Source organism: Oncorhynchus mykiss, chromosome 32 (genome assembly GCF_013265735.2).
Source record: "Oncorhynchus mykiss isolate Arlee chromosome 32, USDA_OmykA_1.1, whole genome shotgun sequence".
Lineage (NCBI taxonomy): Eukaryota > Metazoa > Chordata > Actinopteri > Salmoniformes > Salmonidae > Oncorhynchus > Oncorhynchus mykiss.
In genome coordinates this window covers 25,114,570-25,133,950 of record NC_050572.1, presented here as the reverse complement: position 1 = coordinate 25,133,950, position 19,381 = coordinate 25,114,570, and the positions used below count along the sequence as shown (strand labels likewise).

Below are 19,381 nucleotides of genomic sequence, written 5' to 3'. Positions count from 1 at the left end.
GGGTAAGTTAAGATAAAGGAAAACAAAATAAAAGTGCATTTGTTGTCAACTGATTGCCACTGAAGTAGAACCCCTAACCATACCGTTCACACAGGTTTAATTCATAACTAAACTGACCTCCAATTGTGAGAATTCAAGTCTAAATTCAAGCTCTATATTATATTAATACAAGCAGGACACTGACTCTTCAGCCAAATATATTGATGTTGTTTGGGGTAGGAACACATTCCTTTATGCAGTTAGAACAAGCAGCTTGTTGTCTCTGGCCTTTAAGTTGTGTGACTTAATTTAATTTACATTCCGAACACTCCATTCCTCAAATTAATTTCATTCTGGGCCAATCATGACACTGGCTGGCTGGGAATTGCTAGGTTAGGTCTGCACTGGGCTGGGAATTGCTAGGTTAGGTCTGCACTGGGCTGGGAATTGCTAGGTTAGGTTTGCACTGGGCTGGGAATTGCTAGGTTAGGTCTGCACTGGGCTGGGAATTGCTAGGTTAGGTCTGCACTGGGCTGGGAATTGCTAGGTTAGGTCTGCACTGGGCTGGGAATTGCTAGGTTAGGTCTGCACTGGCATACCAAGACTGTCAGCTCCCACTAGCCTAATTCCCATAGTTGGCTCAGGGCCAGCTCAGAATACACAGGCCTCTGATGTCATGTTGCTCTCTTCAAAAGCAGCTGTTTGTCTACAAATCCCAACAAACAGTATATCTTCGTTTTTACCTGAGCAGTGGGAAGTGTGCATGTTTGTTGAAAGGGAAGAGCAGGGTGTGGTCACAGAGTTCTGGTAAAACCAGCCGTGCACAGTTTACGATCACTGAGGTGTGGACCTGTGTGTATAATTGCATCCATATCATAACAGGATAGTCTCCCTGTATCAAAACTTTAGTATGAATATTACCACAGAGTCTGGGGTGGCATTTGTAGGCAAACTACAGAGTCAACTTTAACAGGTTAACCTAAACCAGTAGCAGTGGGGTAGCTAGCAACGCATCTCCTTCTGCAAGACAGACAGCTGAATGTGCTTATGGACAACCTTGCCAAGTTAACATTCAAAACACAAAAACTTACAGACTGGCTGTCAACCTGTTGAGCTAGGTTTACCAGTACTTCCGATCCAATATCCAACTGCAAAGCCAAAATCTTTGCAAACTTTGAATTGTTCCCAGAGAGCGCGAAAGAGAGCGAGAGAGAGCGAGAGAGAGCAAGCGAGCAAAAATAATATTTGTGTGGCCTCCGTCACAAGAGCAAACAGTGGTGAATTAGGCCTAGATACATGTTCTTGACGTTGTGACTACAAGTCCCATGGTCCTCTCCCCTCCTATCCACCCCCATTATCACGTGTCCCAGTCGAGCTCTCTGCAGGCGATCCTGACCAGTCGGAGCTCCAGTTCAAAGGCGTCAGGCCTCTCCTGAGGGTTGAATGACAGCATCTCCCTGATAAGCTGTTTCATGCCGGCATTCATGCTCTTCATCCTGGCAGGGATCAACAGCTCCATCTTGGGGTTCTCCAGGAGCGCCTCCCCGAGTGGCACGATCTCCTCCCCCTGCTGCACGTAGCTTCCCAGAAGCTCTTTCTGGGTCTCCACATCCACGAACGTGATGCGCTCCACCATGGCCCAGATGATGATGCCCAGGGCAAAGATGTCTGCTTTAGCCGTGTAGTGGCCCTCCCACACCTCTGGAGCCATGTAGAAGTCTGTGCCGCACGCCATGGAAAGGAAACACTTGTTGACAGATGCTGGTTCCTCAGGGTTAAGGCCCGACGTGGAGCAGACCTTGGATAGGCCGAAGTCGGCAACCTTCAGGGTAGGCTCAGGGGTTCCAGCCAAGGTCCTTCCCTGGGAGATGAGGATGTTGTCAGGCTTCAGGTCCCGGTGGATGATCTGGTTTCGGTGAAGGAAGGCCAAGGCACTTCCTAACTGCAGCATGAAGCTGGTGTTGGTCTTGCGGCTGGGTTTACGGGACAACAGGTAAGCATTCATGTCTCCTCCGTCACAGAAGTCCATGACAAACCACAGGTAGTAGGCACAGCAGGGGTCAAAGGTAATCTCTCCCTTCAGAGATGTCTCCACCAGCTGGTGATAAAGAAACAGAAGGAACATTAGTCTTAATAGTACATCACATACAGTGCAATTATCCAGACTAGAGGTCGACTGATTAAATCAGCATGGCCGATTAATTAGGGCTGATTTCAAGTTTATAACAATCAGTAATCAGCCCTTTTGGATGCAAATTATGGCCGATTACAATGCAATCCACGAGGAAACTGCGTGGCAGGCTGACCACCTGTTACGCGAGTGAGCCTGGCACGAGAGTGCAACGTCAAAAGGACCTTGTGACTGCAAGGAGCCAAGGTAAGTTGCTAGATAGCATTAAACTTATCTTATAAAAACAATCTTCAGATAATCACTAGTTAACCTAGTAATATCATCAACCATGTGTAGTTAACCTCTAGGGTAGGTGAGACGCTAACATCCCAACGGGCCAACATCCGGTGAAACTGCAGAACGCTAACATTCTAAATATACCATTGTTATAGTAAACATTCTTGTAAATACATGTATCTTACATCATACGTCTTATTAATCCAGCCGCTGTGTCAGATTTCAAAAAGGCTTTACTGCGAAAGCAAACCATGCGATTTTCTGAGGACAGCTCCCCGCACACACAAGTATTACTAGCATTTTCCAACCAAGCATTAGCGTCACGAAAGTCAGAAATAAAATAAATTGCTTACCTTAAGATCTTCCTCTGGTGGCAATGCCAAGTGTCCTAACTACACAGTGAATGTTCATTTTGTTTGATAACATCCATTTTTATAGCCTAACACGAAACATTTGTAAACCGCTTGCGTTGTGATTTCCGTCTCATTCAACTTTGGACGAAACGTTCGTGGTAATTACACACACTAAACAAATGTTTATCCAGTCATGGTTGGTTTCATTGCAATCCTCTGTTTGTTACCAATACAGCCATACTTGATGGTTCTTTTCCCGGGACGTATTGACCAAAACAAACCGATTTGAAGACACCAATCAATGACCTCATTGCACACCAATGGTAGGACCAGTCTATCGTTGATTGGCTGTATTTTGGTCCAATGACCACTGATCATCTTGAATTCTAGCTTGGAAGATAGCCAATGAGCTGAGGTAAACGGCAATATGTAATGGTTATACGTTCGAAGACCAGCCTTTGTCGTACACTCTGGCGTAAAAGAGGTTCATTCGCCATTGCAAATCCTACTTGAAGGAGCCACGCGTGTTATGCATAGCAGTACATAGTCAATAGCATTTTCAGCAAGTTTATATATTTAAATTATGGTGAATAAATCAGGAAAAGCTAAAACAAAGTCTAGGTATAAAGATTTAACCCAAATTATAGAGGAAATTGATAGAGAAAGCGAGACCGAGTTGCTTCAGCACCTTCTGTCCCCTCTACCTCTGTCCCCTCTACCTCTGTCCCTTCTGCTCCAACCAATGGTGTTCACCTGCCCAGATTCATCTCTGCAGGCATGAATGTGCCTCAGGGCAAAAAGGGCACAGTAGGGAGACGTTGTTGTGCCCTTTGTCACAGGAAATGCCCCATCACCTGCACAACCTGTTCAGTAAGCCTCTGCTTTACAGCAGAAAGAGACTGCTATGGGCCATGGCAGCAGCAGCACAATATTGTGTAGAGGACCGAGGGTCTTCACAATATTGTAAATAGAAAATATGTAAATAGTTACCCTTGTAATTTGTTTAATTATTTTTTTAAATATATATATATATACATATATATTTTTTTTTTTTGGGGGGGGGGGGGGGTTAGAATAGCATCTATGTATTTTGTATATAGTTATTTCCTTCAAAATGTATCACTGTACCAGTTCGGCCACATTTGTGTGGGACACCTGGGTGACTACATGCTCGCTCATGTTTGCAGTTCTGTCTAAAACTTTGCTCAGCTATTGTTGCCATCTTATGTTCTTCATTCAAATCATCCCCAGCATCCTATCTGTGTGTTCGGCTGATCTTGTTCATTTGAAAGATTATGCAGCAACAATAAAAAACAGAAAACGTATGTTTATTTCCTAGTATTTTCTACCAGATCTATTGTATTATATTCTCATACATTCAATTCACATTTCCACAAAGAAAATGCATATCCTTGCTTCTGGGCCTGAGCTACAGGCAGTTAGATTAGGGTATGTTTTCAGGTGGAAATTGAGAAGGGGGGGGGGGGTAACCCCAAAGAAATTAACTAGCTTGTCCTGCGTTGCATATAATCAATGCGGTGCCTGTTAATTTATCATCGAATTACAGCCTACTTCAACATCAACATCCCCAAATGGGTGATGATTTAACTTCTTGGTGACAGGGGGCAGTATTTTCACATCTGGATGAAATGCATGCCCAAATTCAACTGCCTGCTACTCTTCCCCAGAATATAAGATATGCATAATATTAGTAACTCTGAAGTTTCCAAAACCGTTTGAATCATGTCTGAGTATAACAGAACTTATGTAGCAGGCGAAACCCTGAGGACAAACCATTCAGATTTTTTTTATTTTTAGGTCACCCTCTTCTTGATGGGTTTTCATTGGGAATCCAGATTTCTAAAGGACTTGATTGCAGTTCCTACCGCTTCCACTGGATGTCACCAGTTTTTAGAAATTTTTTGACCAGGCTTTTGACCAGAAAGGCAGCGTCAGTTTGTTTTCTTCCTGTATTGAACACAGATCATCCAGTCTTCAATTTTATAAATTTACTTTTAAAAAAATACCTGAAGTTGTATTACAAAGGTAGTTTGAAATGTTTGGCAAAGTTCATAGGTAACTTTTGAGATATTTTGTAGTCACGTTGCGCAAGTTGGAACCGGTGTTTTTCTGGATCAAACGCGCCAAATAAATGGACATTTTGGATATATATATATATATATATATATATATATATATATATATATATATATATATATATATATATATATATATATATATATATATATATATATATATATATAGACAGACTTAATCGAACAAAAATACCATTTGTGATGTTTATGGGACATATTAGAGTGCCAACAGCAGAAGCTGGTCAAAGGTAAGGCATGATTTATATTTTTATTTCCGCGTTGTGTCACGCCTGCAGGGTTGAAATATGTTTTCCCTTTTGTTCACGGAGGTGCTATTCTCAGATAATAGCATTGTTTCCTTTTGCCGAAAAGCCTTTTTGAAATCTGACATGTTGGCTGGATTCACAACACGTGTAGCTTTAATTTGGTATCTTACATGTGTGATTTCACGAACGTTCGATTTTTATAGTAATTTATTTGAATTTGGCGCTCTGCATTTTCTCTGGCTTTTGGCTAGCGTCCCACATATCCCAGAGAGGTTAACAAAAGAGCATTCGTGAAAAAAAGCACAATCGTTGCACAAAATCTACCTAACCATAAACATCAATGGCTTTCTTAAAATCAATACACAGAAGTAGATTTTTTTAAAAAACCTGCATATTTAGTTTAATTTATGATAGCAGGTAATATTAACTAGGGAAACTGTCACTTCTCTTGCGTTCAGTGCAAGCAGAGTCAGGGTATATGCAACAGTTTGGGCTGCCTGGCTCGTTGCAAACTGTGAACTAATTTGCCATAATTATGACATAACATTGAAGGTTGTGCAATGTAACAGCAATATTTAGATTTAGGCCTGCCACCCGTTCTATAAAATACAGAACGGTTCCGTATTTCACTAAAATAATAAACGTTTGGTTTTCAAAGTGATAGTTTCCGGATTTTATCTTAATGACCAAAGACTCGTATTTCTGTGTTTATTATATTATAATTAAGTCTATGATTTGATAGAGCAGTCTGGTAGTAGGCAGCAGCAGGCTCGTGAGTATTCATTCAAACAGCGCTTCACTGCATTTGCCAGCAGTATGCTTGAAGCACAGTGCTGTTTATGACTTCATGCCCATCAACTCACAAGATTAGGCTGGCAATACTAGTGCCTATAAGAACATCCAATAGTCAAAAGGTATATGAAATACAAATGGTGTAGAGAAATAGTCGATGAGTCATTATTCCTATAATAACTACAACCTAAAACTTAACTGGGTATATTGAACCACCAGCTTTCATATGTTTTCAAGGAACTTAAAATGTTTTTTTAAATGGCACATGTTGCACTTTAACTTTCTCCTCCAACACTGTGTTTTTGCATTTTTTAAACCAATTTGAAAAATGTTCATTATTTATTTGAGACTAAATTGATTTTCTTTATGTATTATTTTAAGTTCAAATAAAAATGTTCATTCAGTATTGTTGTAATTGTCATTAAAAAATACAAATTTAAAATAAATATTTTAAAAATAAGCCGATTAAAATCGGTATCAGCTTTTTTGGTCCTCTAAATATCTGTATTGAAAAATCATAATACGTCGACCTCTAATTCAGACCCCTTCACTTTTCCACTGTTATGTTACAGCCTTATTCTAAAATGGATTCAAAATCGTCCCCCCAATCTACGAACAGCCTATAACGACAAGGCAAAAACAGGTGTAGACATTTTTGCAGTATTATTCAGGCCCCATTACTTTTTCCACATTGTTACATTACAGCCTTATTCTAAAATTGATCGAGGTGAAAAAAAAAAATAATCTACACAATAACAAAAAATAACAGGTTTAGACATTTTTGCAAATGTATTACACACACACATATAAAAAAAAAATATATATATACATATACACATATATATACACGCATATACATATATATACATACACACACATAAAAAATATGTGTATATATATATATATATATATATATATATATATATATATATATATATATTAAAAAATACGTGTGTGTGTATATAAAAAAAATACGTGTGTGTGTATATAAAAAAAATACGTGTGTATATATATAAAAAAAATGTGTGTGTGTGTATATATAAAAAAATACGTGTGTATATACATATATATAAAAAAGTGTGTGTGTGTGTATGTATACACATAAAAATAAAAAAAATTATACATACATACATTACATACATAACATACATACATACATACATACATACAAATAGCTCATTTACATTAGGTATTCAGACCCTTTGCTATGAGACTTACCTGTGGTAAATTCAATTGTTTGGACATGATTTGGAAAGACACACACCTGTCTATATCAATAGGTCCCACATTTGACAGTGCATGTTAGAGCAAAAACCAAGCCATGAGGTCAAAGAAATTGTCCCTAGAGCTCCGAGACATGATTGTGTTGTGGCATAGACCTGAGAAAGGGTACCAAAACATTTCTGCAGCATTGAAGCATTGACGATCCCCAAGAACACAGAAGTTTGGAATCACCAAGACTCTTCCTAGAGCTTAGACAGGCCAAAGGTACCTGAAAATAGCTGTGCAGCGATGCTCCGCATCCAACCTGACAGAATTTTGAGAGGTTCTGCAGAGAAGAATGGGACAAACTCCCCAAATACAGGTGTGCCAAGGCTGTAGCGTCATACCAAAGAAGACTCGGGGCTGTAATCACTGCCAAAGGTGCTTCAACAAAGTACTGAGTAAAGGGTCTGAATACTTTTTCTTCATCATTATGAAGTATTGTGTGTAGATTGAGGGAAAAAAACTTTAATAAATTTTTAGAATAATGCTGTAACATGACGTGGAAAAAGTCGAGGGGACTGAAAACTTTCCAACTGCAATGTATATGGAAAAATAAGTTACAACGTTGACCAAATCGATTGGTCAAAAGAACAGAACCACTCGGTCAAACCACCATTTTTGTATTTATTTTTGCCGAGGAAAGCCCTAGTTATCATAATTAGGGGAGGGGGGGGGGGGGGTAATGACAATTTTCAATAAACAAACTAAATTCGCTTGTCTTTGGCTTTGAATTCACAGTGTGATTGCCATCCTTTGTGAGCTGTCAAACAGAGGGGTATTTACGTGTGGTGTGTTGGCTGTTTTTCTGTCTCGCGTTTTTAAATTTTTTATCATAACTCGTTGCGGGTTTCTGCTGAAGGAACTGGGTTCACCACAAGCACGCACACATCTACTTTTGACAGCTGACCAGATCCAAAACTATAGAAAATCTCCCATAGAAAATGTGCTTCAGGTTTTTGACATGGACACACCAGCAGGACAACTACTTGGGTTTTAAATTACAAGCTAATGCTTGACAATCTTTATGGTACAAAACACCACATTGAGTCCCACCACCTAGGGAAACCCTGTCCGTACAAAAATAAATAAAATAAAAAAAGGTCACAAATTGTCACATGCCATTCAGCGAGCCGAGGCATCCATAAACTAATAGATGCAAATAATCCACCAGCATTGGCACAGACAGATAATGCGGTCCCTGGCCTCAGTGGTCCATTATCTTTGTTTTCCCAATACACACACACGATAATCCTTTCCTATTATTGTGAGTTTTCCCTCTATAAGCAGCAGCAGAACATTGGAACATTACAGAAAAGACTGTCTGAACAAAGGATTCTGGGAAAGCTGCCAAGCCCAACACACTGGAGTGTTTAACAAGCTTGTAGAGCGGTCGGACAATGTGTGTAAGTGTGTGACAATGGCCCATGTGCCAGTTGTTGCCAGTCCCTTTAAACCCTCAGTGAGCCAGGGGGGAGGAACAGGGTTGACTGGGGAGTAGAGTCTCTAAACCAGCGCTCAATGAGGACATGAGATGCCCCCTTGAAACCAGTGGTGATGGCATCACCTGACAGACACGGGGACACAAGGACAGACGAGCTAAACATCCTGGCATAACTCAACACACAACGGATAGAAATAACAGAGGACACGGTCTTCTGAACTAACTAGAGTCAAAGTCAGAGTATAAACTCTCTGTAGAGAGGCTTCCAACAGGCTGAATGTGAGGCCAAAACACTGGAAGCAACACTAGCTAACACCTTGAATTACTAGCAAAAATGTACATCAGTGTAAAGGAATGTGATCAGCCACTGACAACATGTAGAATAACCAGAAGGAAAAAACAAAACGTAACACACCCTTTATCAACTAGCATGTGCACAATGTCCAATACATTATCCTATAGCCTACGTTGGCATCTACTGTGTGTGTCCTGTTCTGGATAATGAACTTATGGTATGTTTATGCTATGTTACATTAAATCAAATGTTATGTCACATACAACAGGTTAGTGTGAAATGCTTACTTACAAGACCTTAACCAAGAATGCCCTCTACCAACATGTTATGTTTCATGTATTTAGGCTATCCCTGTGTTGTGTGCCACTTGGTGAAATTAGTTAATGACTTCAAAAACTTCTCCACATCAACATAGTCAGATTCCTCCCCTCTGTCCTGACCACTTCCTCATGAACTTACTCCTCAGCTGCCAAGAAGATTCTCAGCATCTGCAAGACAGAACCTTGAGGTTGAATGTTAATTTCCGTCCTGCCAGCGCCAGCACAGATCCGGATCTGGTCTTTCAACAGTTACGCTCAAGATGTGGTTCCTCTGGTCTGAACATGTACTCTTCCATGTGATTGAGCCTATAATAGGTTTGAACTAGAGCCTTAGTACTAGGGCCTAACCTTGAATCATAAGCATCTGATAACATTAAATATTTCAACTTGATGTACTCAAGTTAAGATGCATGAAAAATATAAAAGTTTGATTTTCAAAAACTAGGTTCACCTTCACCGAAACCCACTAGTACCGCCCACATGGCGCTTATTTAAAAAGACATCCTAGATAACTCCCCTATCGGAAACCTTTCATATGAGCAACGCCGTCACCCTACACATGGACAAGGGGAAACCTGAACCGGATCCCCAGTGAGCTCTCACATCTCCACCGGTTGTTTAACTTCTTTGGGATAGGGGGCAGCATTTTCACTTTTGGATGAATAGCGTGCCCAGAGTAAACTGCTTCCTACTCAGTCCCAGATGCTAATATATGCAGATTATTATTAGTATTGGATAGAAAACACTGAAGTTTCTAAAATTGTTTGAATGATGTCTGAGTATAACAGAACCCATATAGCAGGCAAAGACCTGAGAAAAAAAAATCCAAACAGGAAGTGGGAAATCTGAGGTTTGTGGTTTTTGATCTCAGCCCCTATCGAGTACACAGTGGGATATGGGTTATTTTGCACTTCCTAAGGCTTCCACTAGATGCCAACTGTCTTTAGAACGTTGTTTAAGGCTTCTACAGTGAAGGGGGGGACGGATGAGAGCTGTTTGACTAAGGGGTCTGGCAGCAGCCTCGTTCTCAGTCACACGTATTTCACATGAGGTAGCTCTCGTTCCATTGCTTTTCTACAGACAATGGCATTCTCTGGTTGGAACATTATTGAACATTTATGATAAAAACATCCTAAAGATTGATTCTATACTTAGTTTGACAAGTTTCTTCGACCTGAAATATACATTTTTGAACTTTGTCCGACTGGACCTCAACGCGTGTTTGGATTTGTATACCAAACGCCCTAACAAAAGAAGCTATTTGGACGTAAATGGACATTATCGAACAAAAAAAAAAACATTTGTGGAACTGCGATTCCTGGTAGTGCATTCTGATGAAGATCAAAGGTAAGTGAATATTTATAATGCTATTTCTGACTAATGTTGACTGCACAACACGGCGGATATTTCTTTTGGCTGCTTTGGGCTCTGAGCGCCGTACTCAGATTATGCTTTTTCCGTAAAGTTTTCTTGAAATCTGACACAGCGGTTGCATTAAGGAGAAGTGCATCTAAAGTTCCATGTATAACACTTGAATTTAACAACATTTATAATGAATATTTCTGTGAATTCATGTGGCTCTCTGCACAATCACTGCATGTTTTAGAACTGAACATAACGTGCCAATGTATATTGACATTCTGTGATATAAATATGAACTTTATCGAACAAAACACACAGGTATTGTGTAACATGAAGTCCTATGAGTGTCATCTGATGAAGATCAAAGGTTGGTAATTATTTCTCTATTTGTGCTTTGTGACTCCTCTCTTTGGCTGGAAAAATGACTGGGTTTATCTGTGGCTTGGTGGTGACCTAACAATCGTTTGTGGAGCTTTTGCTGTAAAGCATTTTGAAATCAGACAATGTGGCTGGATTAATGAGAATTGTATCTTTAAAATGGTGCATAATACTTGTATGTTTGAGAAATTTGATTTATGAGATTTGTTGATTTGTATTTGGTGCCCTGCAATTTCATTGGCAAGGGGTTCCGCTACAGGTTAAGCCACATCCCCTTCGCGCATTTCATGTATTGCTTTTACGATCGTTTTAATTGACTTACTCATCTCTTGTAGGGCTGTCCCCTACAAAAAAAAATAAGTTGACCGATAGTCTTTCAATTGGTCAAATTCTCATATTTTTATTACAAATGGAAAAATAGACAACCCTGCATTTTAACCAAATCAACTATATGCACTGAGCTTGTCTGATGCTTTAAGCACACTGGTTGATTAAATAAATAAGACAAATGACTCAAGAGGGAGCCAGATATCAAGATGGCCAAAACAGAAGAAGCAAATCTGTTCCCGACCTTCCTCCTCCGCTGTGCTGGACTTTGCAAATGCTGCTGTTACACTCCTGAATTTGCCAGTAATAGGCTACACCAGGGGTCGTCAACATTTTCTATCTTAGCATTTGTACCGAGCTGTGTGCCTATAACATTTTCATCTCAAAATCAATGTCATGTGGCTAATCTAAATGGAAATTATACAAATCTAAAAGTAACTTTGATAGCCAATTATGTAAAAATGGCCTACATAAAGCCAAGAAATAAAAACATTGCAGCCTGCAGGTAGAAAATATCATGATAAAAATATGTATCCTATAAATCACATTGCAGACAGTTCATACAATGTTTCAAGTTTGTTGCCTATCACTCTATCACTCAGCTTCTTGGTCAAATTTCCCTTACACAGCCTGGAGGTGTGTTGGGTCCTCGTCCTGTTGAAAAACAAATGATACGCCAACTAAGCCCAAACCAGATGGGATGGCGTATTGCTGCAGAATACTGTGGTGCCTTGAATTCTAAATAAATCATGACCGTGTCACCAGCAAAGGACTCCCACACAATCACACCTCCTCCATGCTTCACGGTGGGAACCACACATGCAGAGATCATCCGTTCACCCATTCTGCTTCTCACAAAGGCACGCCGGTTGGAACCAAAAATCTCAAATTTGGACTCCTCAGGCGAAAGGGCAGATTTCCACCAGTCTATTGCTCGTGTTTCTTGGCCCAATCAAGTCTCTTCTTTTTGGTGTCCTTTTTAGTGGTGGTTTCTTTGCAGCAATTTGATCATGAAGGCCTGATTCACACAGTCTCCTCTGAGCAGTTGATGTTGAGATGTCTGTTACTTGAACTCAGTGAAGCATTTATTTAGGCTGCAAATGCTGTGGCTTGTAACTAATGAACTTATCCTCTGCAGTAGCGGTCTGGGTCTTCCTTTCCTGTGGTGGTACTCATGAGCGCTTGATAGTTTTTGGGACTGCACTTGAAGAAACATTGACATTCTTGATGTTCCTTATTGACTGATCTTCATGTCTTAAAGTAGTGATGGAAAGGCCTTACCCTTTGCGGATTTGAGCTGTTCTTGCCGTAATATGGACTTGGTCTTTTACCAAATAGTCCTTTCTTCTGTATACCAACCCTACCTTGTCACAACACAACTGATTGGCCCAAACACATTAAAAGATACACTTCTTGTTAATCCAGCCGCTGTGTCAGATTTCAAAAAGGCTTTACGGCGAAAGCAAATCATACTATTATCTGAGGATAGCACCCCATCAAACAAAGACAGACAATCATAATTTAATCCGCCAGGCGCGACACAAAACTCAGAAATAAAGATATAATTCATGCCTTACATTTGAAGATGTTCTTTTGTTGGCACTCCAATATGTCCCACAAACATGATAAATGGTCCTTTTGTTTAATTAATTCTGTCGTTATATATCCAAAATGTCAACTTATTTGACGTGTTTGAGCCAGAAAAACACTGATTTCAAATCGCGCAACATGACTACAAAATATCTCAAGTTATCTGTAATCTTTGTCCAAACATTTCAAAAAACTTTCCTAATACAACTGTAGGTATTTTTTTACGTAAATAATCGATCAAATTTAAGACGGGATGAACTGCGTTCAATAACGGAGGAAAACATTGTGGAGCGTATGAGTTCTGTTATAGTCACAGACATTATTCAAACAGTTTTAGAAATTTCAGTGTTTTCTATCCAAATCTACAAAATGATATGCATATATTAGCAACTGGGACTGAGTAGCAGGCAGTTTACTCTGGGCACGCCTTTCAGCCAAACGTGAAAATGCTGCCCCCTATCCCAAACAGGTTTTAAGGATCATATCACCACCTTAACTGACACCCTAGACCCCACTACAATTTGCATACCGTCCCAATAGATCCATAGACGATGCAGTCGCCATCGCACTGCCATCTGGACAAGGGCAATAACTATGTAAGAATGCTGTTCATTGAATATAGCTCAGCATTCAACACCATATTACACTCCAAGCTCATCAAGCTGGAGACCATGGGACTGAACCCTGCCCTGTGCAACTAGGTCCTGGACAGCACCTCCACTATGCTGATCCTCAGCACAGGGGCCCCACATGGGTGCTTGTTCAGCCTCCTCCTGTACTCCATGTTCACCCATGATTACGTGGCCACGCACATCTCCAACTCCATCATCAAGTTTGCAGACAACAGTGGTAGGCCTGGTATGTGAACTGATGTGAACTGATTTCCCCCCCCCCCCATCTATCTTCAGAGCTCGTGCTGCTAGGCGACCTAAACTGGAACATGCTAAACACCCCAGCCATCCTACAATCTAAGCTTGATGCCCTCAATCTCACACAAATTATCAATGAACCTACCAGGTACCACCCCAAAGCAGTAAACACGGGTACCCTCATAGATATCATCCTAACCAACTTGCCCTCTAAATACACCTCCACTCATCCCTGTCAAACGCTCCCTGAAACACTTCAGCGAGCAGGCCTTTCTAATCGACCTGGCAGGGGTGTCCTGGAAGGATATTGATCTCATCCCGTCAGTAGAGGATGCCTGGTTATTATTTATTTTTTTATCCCTTCCTCAACATCTTAAATAAGCATGCCCCATTTAAGAAATTTAGAACCAGGAACAGATACAGCCATTGGTTCTCTCCAGACCTGACTGCCCTTAACCAACACAAAAACATCCTATGTCGTTCTGCATTAGCATCGAACAGCCCATCGTGATATGCAACTTTTCAGGGAAGCTAGAAACCAATATACACAGGCAGTTAGAAAAGCCATGGCTAGCTTTTTCAGTCAAAAATGTGCTTCCTGCAACACAAACCCAAAAGTTCTGGGACACTAAAGTCCATAGAGAATAAGAACACCTCCGCCCAGCTGCCCACTGCACTGAAGATAAATCCACTATAATTGAGAATTTCAATAACCATTTTTCTACGGCTGGCCATGCTTTCCACCTGGCTACCCCTACCCCGGTCAACAGCACTGCACCCCACACAGCAACTCGCCCAAGCCTTCCCCATTTCTCCTTCTCCCAAATCCAGTCAGCTGATGTTCTGAAAGAGCGCGACAGCCTTGGTTTCTCAAATGATTGTCTCGCCTGGTTCACCAACTACTTCCCTGATAGAGGTCAGTGTGTCAAATCGGAGGGTCTGTTGTCCGGGCCTCTGGTAGTCTCTATGGGGGTGCCACAGGGTTAAATTCTCAGACCGACTCGCTTCTCTGTATACATCAATGATGTCGCTCTTGCTGCTGGTGAGTCTCTGATCCACCTCTATGCAGACGACACCATTCTGTATACTTCTGGCCCTTCTTTGGACACTGTTAACAACCCTCCAGGCGAGCTTCAATGTCATACAACTCTCCTTCCGTGGCCAATTGCTCTTCAATACAAGTAAAACTAAATATATGCTCTTCAACCGATCGCTGCCTGCACCTGCCCAACATCACTACTCTGGACGGCTCTGACTTAGAATATGTGGACAACTACAAATACCTAGGGGTCTGGTTAGATTCTAAACTCTCCTTCCAGACTCATATTAAGCATCTCCAATCCAAAATTAAATCTAGAATTGGCTTCTTATTTCACAACAAAGCATCCTTCACTCATGCTGCCAAACATACCCTTGTAAAACAGACCCATCTTATCAATCCTCAACTTCGGCAATGTAATTTACAAAATAGCCTCCAATACCCTACTCAATAAATTAGACTGCATCCATCACAGTGCCATCCGTTTTGTCACCAAAGCTCCATATACTACCCACCACTGCGACCTGTACGCTCTCATTGGCTGGCCCTCGCTTCATACTCGTCGCCAAACCCACTAGCTCCAGGTTATTTACAAGACCCTGCTAGGTAAAGTCCCCTTTAGCTCGCTGGTCACTATAGCAGCACCCACCTGTAGCACGCACTCCAGCAGGTATAACTAACTCTGTTCACCCCCAAAACTAATTCTTCCTTTGGCCACCTTTCCTTCCAGTTCTCTGCTGCCAATGACTGGAACGAACTACAAAAATCTCTGAAACTGGAAACACATCTCCCTCACTAGCTTTAAGCGTCAGAGCAGCACACAGATCACTGCACCTGTACATAGCCCATCTATAATTTAGCCCAAACTACCACCTCTTTCCCTACTGTATTTATTTTGCTCCTTTGCACCCCATTATTTCTCTCTACTTTGCACATTCCTCCACTGCAAATCAACCATTCCAGTGTTTTACTTGCTATATAGTATTTACTTTGCCACCATGGCCTTTTTTGCCTTTACCTCCCTTGCTCACATTGTATATAGCCTTATTTTTCTACTGTATGTTTGTTTTACTCCATGTGTAACTCCGTGTTGTTGTATGTGTCGAACTGCTATGCTTTATCTTGGCCAGGTCGCAATTGTAAATGAGAACTTGTTCTCAACTTGCCTACCTGGTTAAATAAAAGGTGAAACAAAAAAATTGAATAAAAAATGTACAACAATGATGAGACAGCCTACAGAGAGGTGAGGGCCCTGGAGGAATGGTGCAAGGAAAATAACCTCTCCCTCAATGTCAACAAAATGAAGGAGCTGATCGTGGACTTCAGGAGATAGAGGGAGCACCTCCCCCCTATCCACATTGACAGGACAGCAGTGGAGAATGTGGAAAGCTTCAAGTTCCTTGGCGTAGACATCACTGACAATCTGAAATGGTCCACCCACACAGACAGTGTGGTTAAGAAGGCACAATATTGCCTCTTTTGGCAAGGCCCCTAAGACCGCCACAAACTTTTACATATGCGCAATTGAGAGCATCCTGTCGGGCTGTATCACCACCTGGTACGGCAACTGCATCGCCCAAAACCGCTGGGCTCTCCAAAGGGTGGTGCGGTCTGCCCAACGCATCACCAGGGGCACACTGCCTGCACTCCAGGACACCTACAGCACCCGATGTCACAGGAAGTCCAACAAGATCATCAAGGACATCAAACACCTGACCACGGACTGTTCACCCCGCTATCATCCAGAAGGCGAGGTCAGAACAGGTACATCAGACTTACATTGCCACCTAATTACTCAACCCTGCACCTTGGAAGCTGCTGCCCTATGTACATTGACATGGAATCAGTGGTCACTTTAATAATGTTTACATATGGTTTTACTCATTTCATATGTATATACACTGTATGTCATTAAATATTTCTTAATTCCATTATTTTATTTTGAGATGTGTGTATTGTTGTATACTACTGCACTGTTGGAGCTAGGAACAAACATTGCTTCACCCGCAATAACATCTGCTAAATGTGTATGTAAACAAAAAAATGTGATTTGATTTATCCATGTATATAAAAAGTTTTTTTTACCTCTAGGTATAGTGGGGAGCTGGACCCATGGCTCATCCTCTGAGCCAGGTCATCTCTCTGTAGGACACACTCCTCAAGGTGGATGACATTGGGGTGCTGGCTCTGGATACTGCTCAGGGCCCAGAATTCCCTGAGGGCCAACTCTACATTCTCTGGGCTGTGGCAGCGGATCTTCTTCACGGCCATCCGGGCTCCAGTGCGTTTCACCACCGCCTCATACACCACACCGTAGCTGCCACGCCCCACCTCCTGGATCAGCTCATACTTCGGCTGGCTGCTCACCATCCTCTTCCTCACGGTGCAGAGAAGTGGTGGGGTTAATGGGTTACCACTGATTATTGTTGAGAGTTAGGTGAGGTCAGCAGCACAGCAGAACAGAATGTAACACTTATACCTCTTAGCTACTGAATAATCTCCCAACCAGGTGGGTTAACTTGTCATATGTGAGTTGACAGACATCTCCTCCTTAGCACGTCAAAACCCATAGCTATAGGCCTAGGCTAGTCTTAGTGTTTTGAGGAAAACAAACTACCTAGCTAAGTGACAATGTCAAATGCATGACAACAAAAAGGTTAGTGTTTGCATTTTAGCAAGTCAAATTAGGACAGTTAGCTACCCACAAGAGAGCAAATGTGAAACCCGCAGAGGCCAAAGCTTGCTAAATGTAAACAAATTAACTGTGCCCCTCACTCTCTGACCTGTACGTGCACACTAACGCATGGCTGGCAGCTGACACATTTTGAAAGGGGAAAATGTACGTTTGTCAGCGGACTGCCCAAATATGTAAGAATATATCTAAATATAATAAAATGGTAATACGTTTAATTAACTAAGCTCTTGAGAGGAATTAGTTAGCTAACACGGAAGTTAGTTACTGTTAGCTACCTAAAAAACTAACGTTAGCTAACTAGGACGCCAAGGGAAGAAAATGGTGGCTAAAAATACAATAGCTTATTAGCTAGAATCATAACTATATACATGTAAATGTCGTCTATGTAGCTGTCACCACAGTGTGTGTGTGTGTGTGTGGGGGGGGGGGGGGGGGGGGGGGTAGACACATTCGTAAACTACCTAGCTAGCTTGTTCAAATCGTGGACACGTTTATTGTCCTCTATGCGCCGAGACAAAATTAGCACATTCGGCTAACTAACTAGTCCCACACACCTGCGCACATCACCAAGCATCATGTCGCACAGGCAGACAAAAGAACTGGCTTCTTCTGAAGACGAGGTAATGAAATAAAGAGCAGCTAGCTATATATCTAGCAAGCTACATATTTACCTGTTTTCGTCTTCTCTCAAGGATTCATTTGTTGTTGTCTTTCTCACTTTCTATGGCAGCCATTAGCCACCACTCAGCCAAACACGTTGTCGCGCAGATAGACAAGTTCCGTGAGCGTGCTGAGCAAATCTGCAGCTCAAGTACCCCATCAACAGCGCGCGCCCGCTTGCTTGCTTGCTTGGCTCGCTACTAAAACAACACAGACTGTGTGCTCTGTAGAAGCGAAAATGGGAAATACTGCCCCCTTTTTAAGCAACCCTCTCTAGCTGAAAGAGAAAATAACAATTGTGCCCCCGTTCATTGCATAGTTTTACATTCATGCCAATGGATTTTTGCCCTGACAACTCCCTCCCAAATTGTACAGTCACTGTGCCTCTCGCATTCATTACACCAGTAAAACGAGGAATAACATTTCTTCCTCGGTGGAGAAATAACATTTATTTTCAATACATTTTTAAATTCGGTACACGCGCTGAGCAACGTTCTTTCGCCGAGATTGACCGGGGTGAGTCGTTTCTGAGAGGATAGTAACGACATCGCACTGACATCAAATAAATAGGTTATCTTGGAAAACGATGAAATTCAAGGTTTGTTTGTTGTATAACCATCTTAAATTAGTGCAATTATTGTTTGTAAAATTGTATTGGTTTTCGGGTAACCCCCCTGAATGACATATTTAGTTTGCTCCAATGACACCATGTAGGTTGTACCATTATATTTGACATAACACATACGTTAATTATCTTGAATGAAAAAACGCTCTAAAAGATACATTTAGCTCAACCATTGTTTTAGGTAGTAGGCAGTATCAACAAAGAACGATATGATGTATTTTATCTTGATCAACACAGTTTACATAACATTTAACTCCCCTATCACAATAGCTGTTTGGAGCATGCTCTAGGACAGCTCCATCACAGAGTTCTAACCTAGAGGTGCAACATGGCGAGACTTCCGGTAACGGTAGTTAAACAGAGCAAACAGACCAGGCCTGTGTTTGGGGTCTGAGTAGTGAATGAGAGGAGGAAAAATTCTTCCTTAGTTGTTAATTTTCTCGAAATCTAAGGACACAACCTAGATTTGAGCCAATGTATTAAGTAGTTGAACTTGTTCTTTCTCCAACCTAGTGGAAGTGGCAAACTGATACGTTTTAATTTGTTCAAAAATAACTATATTTCGAAGGAGTACCCATGATTTGACGGCTTGAATTTGCGCAGTTCCGCGCAGGACGACCA

The 19,381-nt window shown here is 41.4% G+C and overlaps 1 protein-coding gene across 3 annotated transcripts; it reads right to left on the bottom strand.

Annotated features, from left to right (window-relative positions):
• Window positions 1-519: 519 nt before the first annotated feature.
• LOC110488164 (serine/threonine-protein kinase pdik1l) lies at window positions 520-18,656 on the bottom strand. Of its 3 annotated transcripts, none has more exons than XM_036970869.1 (3): window positions 18,147-18,656; window positions 16,866-17,196; window positions 520-2,077 (listed from the first exon to the last, which is right to left on the bottom strand). In XM_036970869.1, the coding sequence occupies exons 2-3, from the start codon at window positions 17,148-17,150 to the stop codon at window positions 1,337-1,339; spliced, it is 1,026 nt and encodes a 341-aa protein (XP_036826764.1). In that variant the 5' UTR covers window positions 17,151-17,196; window positions 18,147-18,656; the 3' UTR covers window positions 520-1,336. The 3 variants fall into 3 exon arrangements, with proteins under 3 accessions (XP_036826764.1, XP_021415929.1, XP_021415928.1); XM_021560254.2 differs by having other exon boundaries at window positions 16,866-17,153; window positions 18,147-18,655; XM_021560253.2 differs by having other exon boundaries at window positions 16,866-17,157; window positions 18,147-18,653.
• Window positions 18,657-19,381: the final 725 nt, after the last annotated feature.

What these genes read in the sequence shown, in the direction of transcription:
- LOC110488164 (XM_036970869.1), bottom strand. Translation starts at nt 17,150, where the DNA reads ATGGTGAGCAGCCAGCCGAAGTATGAGCTGATCCAGGAGGTGGGGCGT. An exon ending in GCTCCCCACTATACCTAGAG is followed by an intron (nt 2,078 to 16,865) that starts GTAAAAAAAACT and finishes CTTTATCACCAG; the next exon opens with CTGGTGGAGACATCTCTGAA.